This window comes from Abrus precatorius, unplaced genomic scaffold (genome assembly GCF_003935025.1).
Source record: "Abrus precatorius isolate BTA unplaced genomic scaffold, Abrus_2018 Scaffold4, whole genome shotgun sequence".
NCBI classification, from domain to species: Eukaryota; Viridiplantae; Streptophyta; class Magnoliopsida; order Fabales; family Fabaceae; genus Abrus; species Abrus precatorius.
Window position 1 is genome coordinate 16946591 of NW_020874384.1, and position 8589 is coordinate 16955179.

At 30.5% G+C, this 8589-nt stretch overlaps 1 protein-coding gene across 6 annotated transcripts; it reads left to right on the top strand.

The window, feature by feature from the left end:
* The first annotated feature begins 657 nt into the window (after window positions 1–657).
* LOC113865954 lies at window positions 658–4639 on the top strand. Of its 6 annotated transcripts, none has more exons than XR_003505028.1 (6): window positions 658–836; window positions 2215–2471; window positions 3111–3198; window positions 3635–3701; window positions 3978–4146; window positions 4322–4639. XR_003505028.1 is itself a non-coding variant. In XM_027500783.1 (6 exons), exons 1-6 carry the CDS (start codon window positions 781–783, stop codon window positions 4345–4347), a joined length of 558 nt encoding a protein of 185 aa, XP_027356584.1. In that variant the 5' UTR covers window positions 658–780; the 3' UTR covers window positions 4348–4639. The 6 variants fall into 6 exon arrangements, 4 of the variants coding, with proteins under 4 accessions (XP_027356584.1, XP_027356586.1, XP_027356588.1 ...); XR_003505029.1 differs by lacking the exon at window positions 4322–4639 and adding an exon at window positions 3335–3536 and having other exon boundaries at window positions 3978–4038; XM_027500783.1 differs by having other exon boundaries at window positions 4083–4146.
* Window positions 4640–8589: the final 3950 nt, after the last annotated feature.

The window sequence follows — 8589 nt, forward strand, 5'->3', positions numbered from 1 at the left end:
CAGGAGCTCCAAAAATGTCTCATGATGAACCGAAAAGTAAACTATAAATTGCCTTATTAAATAAAGAAAAATGCTAAAACATTGGTTAAAAAATTATTTAAAATATGTAAAAATATATTTTATATTTTAAGTAAAAATTATTATTTACTAATTTTTTAACCAATCTGAGGAGGAGTTAAAAAAACCTTTGAATAAAAAGAAGAGGATGTTGTTGGCCTGCCCAACTTTATTTTCAATTAGGGGGCACAGAATTCCATTGATCTTATCCAAACATTTGAAAATAAAGAGGGCACAAACCCTGTTGTTGGAAAATGAAAATTTAACGTTTCGGAAGGGACTCAGAAATTTCTTTGAGGCCCATTGACACTAAAAACTTTCCCCCGTGTCCCCTGTTTTTATAATCAGGTAAATGCTAATTATTTTATTATTCTTAAATATCAATTAAAAATTAAAAATGCTATTAATATTTGTTTTCATAATTTTTAATAAAAAATTATTTTAAATTTTTTAATTAGTGCATCCGGTTAGTAAGATTATTATTATTATTATTATTGTTATTATTAATATCATCATTATTATCATCCGAAAGGACCGAAACCAAAGTACCAAACACCTGGAACATTTTCTGGCTTTTATTCTCGTTCATTGCTTTATTAAATTCTGAGAGATTCTTTCCCTTTTTTTTTTAATTATAAAAAAAGTTTGCATGCAGGCAATTGAATTATCTGAGTCCTGGCTTCAGAAATTTTGGTAACAGATCTCTGCCCTAACTTTCTGTAAATGCATATCTGTAGATATGTTCCCCCTTGGCTCTGTCAGATTCTCACTTGCATGGGGTGAGTTTTCTGTTCTATCTCTTTCTTCGTATGGTCCCAGAAACAAGAACATTAAAAAGATTTAATTTTTCACATCGATATACTTGTAAGGTTCTACCCAATTTGACATGAACCATCAAGGAGATCTCTTTAACGCGCACACACCTATAATTTTAATTTACTCAGATTTCTGAGTGAGTTTGGGAACAAGTTTAAGGGAAGAAAATGAACTCAGAAACTGCGATACGTCAGATCTAAGATCACTTGCCTTTGCCTCAAAGGAAAGCATAGAACTGGTTGCCTTAGTTAGGTGGTGAAGTGTTGCTGATTTTGTAGTTATGGAATTTCAGGAAACTAAAAATTTGATATTTTTATAATGCTTTGCCTCTTCTGGGCTTTCTGGGTATTTCTTGGTCTTTTTCTTAGCTTTTGATACTCTTTTAATCATATTTGGGAATATTTGCTTGTAATTGCTTGCTTTCTAAGCAAGCGTGAGATCTGGTGATGACCTGGCAAACTTGGTGGAACTTTATTGTTTTTCGATTCTTTTCTTGGATTCCTCAGAAGCTTGTACCATGAATCAGTAGGATTTAAGTATAGTAGATGCTGTTTATTAACTCAGTTGGGAAGATTCTCTGGGAAGAAATCCTGCTGTTTATTTTTACTGAGTTGTGCCCGGGAAGGTGCTATTTTGTAGCTATTGTAATCCTGCCCTCTTAACTCTAAAACCTGAGAACAAATCCATGTGAACTTTTTTTTATTCCAATATATAGCAGGTGCCTTCCATGTTATTTGACATTAAAATGTGGAGGATAAGGATGTTTCTGTTTATCTATATTTGCACGAAATAGTTATTGTAGATAGTTCATAATTTAAATCATAAATGATCTTGCTGGTTTAATCAAATGAGTTAGTGAATGAAAACTTGGAAGTTCCAACTGGGTACTAAGAACTTATTGTGCAGGTTTACCATTTTCAGGCATTGACTGTAGTCTAACGGAAACACTAAAATTTGAAACCTGTTCTTTTATCATGCAATGGAGAAAGAGTGAAAGACACACGAGTTATAGGAAGGTCTTATTTGTTCAATATGCTAATCGACCTGAGACAACCTCCAACAAAAATATCATACCAAAATACTTGAGTGAATATAACCACAAAGTTGCCTGTTACATTCTGTCTGTTTTATTTTCCCTTTAAGGTATATGTAATGTTTAGGCCTGATAAAAAATAAAAAAGTGTAAATGGAGTGAACTACGCTTGATAAGTTGTTCAATTTCAATTGGTACCTGCAGTTCTTGTCTTCGATGTCATCTTTTAATCCAATCTGATAGGTTAATTATAGTTAATAGTTTGTGTTAATCAAGCTTGTGGTTGAACCTGCTTTGTAACAGAACAGAGGTTGCCTTGGATGCTTCCCAAAACCTCCTGTAATTATTTCAATTGATGATGCATCTAAGCAACTAAGAACTCAAGGCCAAGCAATGGACAAAGACTACAGATCAGATGATTTTTGGAGCAGCAGTGCTTTTGAAATAGATCAGAGTGCACTTCAGTCTCAGAAAAGCATCTCATCAATTGGCCTATCAAACCATCCTTCTGATCCTCAAAGTAGTGCTGGAATTCAGATTGATTCTCCTGAATTTGTCAATCATGGCAAGTTCTCTGTTATTTGCCAGATTATTTACTACTATCTTTGTTGGCTCATCTGTTAGTCTCATACTTTATCAAACAGTGCTTGTAATCCTGTATCTTCTGCGTAGCAATTTTCTCTACTGTGGAAACAAGATGCCAGACTTATATCTAATTTCTCTACTGGGGAAACAATCATGTCAAGTATTGTAATAATTTTAAGGAATTTTTAAACTAAATTCTTTGACCCTTGCAATTCAACTGCCTATAAATATCTTGAATTTGTCACTTCCTAATGCTGGTTCTCCAATGCAGCTGCCACTTTACATTTTTGTTTTTCCTTTCACTCTTTTCTTTCTCCTTCGGGCAAATTGGATACACTGCTACAGGTTATTGTCTTATTATATTACACCTTTCTCTTTGTACCTTTTCTTGTAAACTGTAATTTATTTCATCTTGATGTAATCTGTTTAATCACATGTAATTGCTACTTATGGAACTTGAAATTAAGAACTAGTTTTCAGGATTTTCTGTGATTGGTTTATATAATTTTATTTTTAGTTTTATAGGATATTTATTTCATTCCTCTATTTTTTGACATATCTGACATATCTATCAGCTGGTTGTTATACTTTTAATGACTTAAAGGTTTGATGTATGCAGGCCTTCTTCTCTGGAACCAGACAAGGCAAGAGTGGGTTGGAAATAGAAGGCTTGAGAATAAGAAACAAGTTGGAGAACCTAGAATAAGGTAACTAAATATCTAAGCTTTCTGCAGGAAGCCTTAAGTTTTGAGTTGTCAAATGAACATATTACAAAGGCAAATATAGTATTCCTTACTTTTCCGTGATCATTTGTGCCCTGATCTGTGCATTTTCGGGTTGTAGCCTGTTCTTCTATCTCATTGACCAAGCTTCTTCAACCGACATCACAACTTCAAGTACTAAACAGAATTTTCCTCTTGTTATTTCCCTTGGTTTTCATTAAAAAGTGAGAATTCTATTGTTTTGACCTTAAAGATCTTCTGCTGCAAGTAAAATATGCACAGATGATCAGGTGCAAGAGCATAGTAAAGAAATTGACCGAGAGGTGGGAGAGTTGGCATTGGTCTATAGCTATAGCATTCAATTCAAAGTTACTTTTCAAGAAGTTTGTCAGACTCTAATTCTAGAATTTATGTTTTACAGTTGGAATGCATCCTACGAGAGTTTACTGGGGTCTAGCAAGCCTTTTCCCCAGCCCATTCCTCTTGGAGTAAGTTCTTGCTTGCATAGGAATTTCTGTCATGTTCTTCTACATGATTCATCATGTACAAATTTTGTACCTATCTCTCTATTAGATTTTAAAGAACCTAACACATTTAATGTCTATCAAGAGAGAGAGATAAATACAAAACTTACACGACTTTGTCATATAAAATCTGCATATGAGAGGATTCCCAATCTTGCATTCTGGTCATTTATCTGTTGATGCTAATGCACAAGTGAATAAGTACATGCCCCTAACTGGTTATAATATTATACCTGACAGGAAATGGTTGACTTTCTTGTTGATATTTGGGAGCTAGAGGGTCTATATGACTGAGCAGACAAAACATGGTTTTCTTTCTCTTTGGATTTTCCTTAGATTTTGCAGGAAAGGGGAGGTGGGTTAGAATTTGTTCATTCAATTACATCCCCACTGGATAATTGTACATGGGGTATCTTCTAACTAGTTGGTTTTATTTAATCTCTTGGATGTGTCCATTTTACATCATGTATATTACACCAATTGTGTAATTCTACCTGGTTTTCTATTAAAGTTGATGATTCATAGACTAATCCCTCTGCAGCAAAGGGAATACTATGTTAATTTCATGCTTCTGTTGGTGCAAGGGTTTGTCCTAGGCGCTGATATTTAAGAACTGACACAAGAAAGGTGTTACACTTACAGCCAAGGACACATGTTTATGTTCTTGGACCGATATTTGTTCTCAAAAATTAAGGTGTCATCCATCCACTACTGCAATAAGAATACTCTCAATTAAAGGCACTTGTGATTACTCTTTTAATAAGAACACTCTCAATTAAGATGTGGACCGATGTAATATTCAAATCACAAAAATCGTTTATTTAATTAATATTCATAACGGGCCTTATGGCACTTGAAAACAATACCCTTTCACAATTTTTCTGTTTTTAGCGATACGGGTGGCCAAGATGGAGTATGTAAAAAAGATGGAATGATCGATTAAAAACAATAATTATTACAGCCCTTTGAATTGTGTGCTTTAAATTTTTGTCATGAAGGCACCTTGTAATTATATGACAAAATTATAAAACTTTGAAAAATTTTATAAGAACCCATAAGGAAATGAGAAATGGATTTATGATTATGGAAGTAAAATTCTACAATCAAGAACATATGAGCACATATTTGTTTCTTAGCCTCAATTAAAGACTATAATATTTTGATGTTCTATGTTTTACATACTTATCATGTGTCTTACAACACATGTATCTAGGATAAATTAGAATAATTCTTACAAGTTAATTCACGTATTCAATAACCAATGTTTACATTTATATCATAATATAAATATAAATCTATTCATTGTTAGAAAAAAAAAATACAAAAATAATTATGGAGTATAATAACTAACCCACACTTGGTTCAAAAATAGTATGAATAGATGTTTACCCTTCAGAAAATCTTTTCAATTCTTTCATATTTTAATTTTCTAAATATTGAAGGATATAGTTACTAAATAAATCATAAATATCAATGGATTTAGGTCTAATACAAAGTGTCAAATCACAGTTTAAATTCTTATTCGGAGATATGTCACACTCACAGACATGTCCAATCATATTTTTAGTAGAGTTTTAAAAAACTTAAAACACACATAAATAAAATTAAAATATTTGTTACAGTATCTATAAACTTAAAAGAATATTATATATATTTTTAAAATTAATAATTATAATATAAAATTAATAACAATAACTGTTCTACATATAAAATAACATAAAATATTATTTTAATTTATAAATCATCTTAAAAATTACCTAAAATCAATTCCCGTCTCGGTTAAGAAAAATTATCTCTGCACGCATACCTGCTACACACATGCTGTATATGCTAACAAACATGTCTGGTTTGCCAGTGCCAGTCCCAGTCCCATAATTCATCATCGTTTTTAATTTTCCATCATTTGTATTGTTTTTTTCTTCCTTTTTTTTTTATCGCAATCCTATGTCGTTATTTGAATGGACTTATTAACGAGCATATTATTGGGCCTATGGCCCTATTAGCAAGTTTCACTCACAGTTTCACTTTCACCACGTTATACACATCTATTCAGTGCAAAATATTTTTACACGCATCATTGTTGCACTTGCACTAAATTTCCCAACACGTTTTAAATATGTTCCTATACTAATTATTTCAATATCTAACAAGCAGCAGCATTATCTTACCCCACCACGTGTTGTGTTTAAATTAGAATAATCAAAACAACTTAATTTATTTAGTTTTTTACATTAAAGTTGTTTTTTATTTAGTCTTTCATTTTTAATTTTTTAAAATCATTTTTTGTGATATGTTTTATTCACTGATAATATTTGTTTATCTTATGATTTTTTAAATATTATAATTTTTTATTCAATCTTTCTAAATATCATATTTTTTTTATAATTTAATCACCCTTGAATTGAGTGACTAAATGAAAATTTTATAATATTTGGAATGATCAGATAAAAATAAATAAATAAATACAATAAACCATTATAACCAAAATAAATATAAATTATTTATTTAAAAATAAATAAATCATAGAATTTTAGAAACCAAAAATTTGATGAAGACATTAATTGTTTTATGATGCATTTCCTTCATTCATTTTATATTGTTTTTATCTCTCGCTTCTTTTTCTATCATATCATTCATCATATATTTTGTAATCTCTCTTTTGCAAAGATATATACATCCTATTGGTGTGACAAAATCAAATGCAATAAAAAATAATAATCTTATCTGTCTGTTAGTAATCCTTTATCGATAGTCTAATATCACATTAAGACGAGAGATTTGATTCCTTTAGGTGTATTTTCAGATATGCTAGTTTCAGAAAATAGATACCCTCTTCAAGCAATTCAAAAAACCCATTTTTTGACTTTAAAAAAGAGTATTATAGCGGTTTTGAACCAATAATTTCTGTGTGCTCTGACAGTGACTTAATGTGGCATGACGTTGTGAATGTGATGGCATGGAGAAATAGGATGAAATGGCACGCTTCTTAAAGTGTCTATTTTGTGTGTCACAGACGTACAGCAACAAGGGATGCTGATGTTGGTTCATAGGCAGCAGCAAGCGGTGAAGCACATTGAGTCAAAGAAGATACAGATACGTGAGACAAAATAAACGGCACCAAGTAACAAAGCACCAAAAGGGGTGTCAACGTGAGAATTGCTGAATAGTCTTTTAGCCTCCAAATTGGACTTAAATGCCTATTAACACAGTCATCAAGATAACCATTGTTTCACTTTCTTCTTTGTAGACCAAAATAAAAACACCCATGTTTCTTCATTTACATGTGTCTTAATGTAAAGATAATAAACTTGTCTAGAACTCCAGCTGATGTAGTAATAATGTTTCATGTTTCTGTCTCTTGATTTCAACATCTTAAATACTATCAAGTCTTTGAAAATAAAAACTATCTAGTTTGCTTACTTAATATGTGTATTCCATTTCTAGCAAATTAAGTTCAGTATCCAACTAATGAGATGCATAACACTGGAGCGATCCAACTAATAAATAGTATTTTAATCCCGTAAGATTATAAAATTACTATTAAATAAGTGATATTATTTGGTGTTTGTATTATAGGATATTATACTGTTAATTAATTATGAATTTCTTATTATTGAAAAATATTTACTTGATTGTATTATAATTATTTGAAAAGTTATATCTTGAGTGGTATGTGATTGGTTGATGTTGTTATAAAAAAAATTATACTAATAATATATTAAATTTAAACTCGTGTAATTTTATAGCGAATTAAGTTATTATATTGAAAATTAAAAAACTATTAAATAATTATTTTAAACTAAACAACGAGGAGATATATGATAAACTTATTATTTTAACTTGTATGTGATATGTGTCATTAAAAAATATATAAACTTAAGAATATATATAGTGGAATTATTATTTATTATAACAAATAAACGATAGCTTTTATGCGTGTTAACCATTGCATAATATTACATAATTGCTGTTCCTTTTCAGCAGGGAAAGAAAAAGGAAACAAAATTGAGAGGTTGTGGGGCAATTCCAGAATGAAGGTGGAGGATAAGATGAGGATTATTGTGGGCACCAAATGCTCCCCTATACTATTATGTCAGCTACAAATTTCTCTATCACTCGAAATCTCGCAGCTTTTCTTCATAAAAAATAATGGATAAAATTTTATTGGATTGAAAATTAATCGTTTAGAGTTTGGGAGCACCCTACACTTGTATTTTCTTACCTCAACAGGTACGATTTTTAGCTTTAATTTTCATTTTAATGTTTTTATTTTAAAAAAAATTGTTAAGAAATAAAATTTTATGGTAAAATAATAATTTTTAATCTATTAAACTTGTTATAGCGAAAAAAAGAAAATCTTAATTTTATTTTACATCAGCTCACTTCAATATAAATGAGATACTTATACGTATAAATTTATAATAAAATTTTTTATCTCTTTAAATAAAATTTAAAACAAAATAATTATTAAATCATAAGTTATAAAAAATTATAAAAATTGATATTCCCTCGCATAAAAATTCATAACAAAAATGGACTTATTACGCAGTTTTGTGGGATAACTCGGGGGTTAATTATTAATTTTTCTTAAGTTAAACTAAAAGTCTAAAAGACTGAACTTTAAAGAAGCAAAAGAAATCAGACATTCTCCCAATAAGCTTCGTCTCTCTCACTCTCAGCATCCGTCTCATATTTGTTGTCTTGATTGCCACATTAGCGTTTTGTTTTCGATTCATACATCCATTGGTGTGTTTTGGTAGCTTTGTCAGCGTTTTGTTTGCGACTGCAAATCGTGCATCTATTGGTGTTTAGTTTCCGAACTGTGTTTTTTTGTTGGCAATAGGTTGTTTCT

Coding starts and splice junctions, on each gene's coding strand:
- LOC113865954 (XM_027500783.1), top strand. CDS start 781: ATGCATATCTGTAGATATGTTCCCCCTTGGCTCTGTCAGATTCTCACT. Junction 837..2,214: donor CAGATTCTCACTTGCATGGG/GTGAGTTTTCTG, acceptor GTAACAGAACAG/AGGTTGCCTTGGATGCTTCC. Junction 3,702..4,082: donor CCCAGCCCATTCCTCTTGGA/GTAAGTTCTTGC, acceptor TAGATTTTGCAG/GAAAGGGGAGGTGGGTTAGA.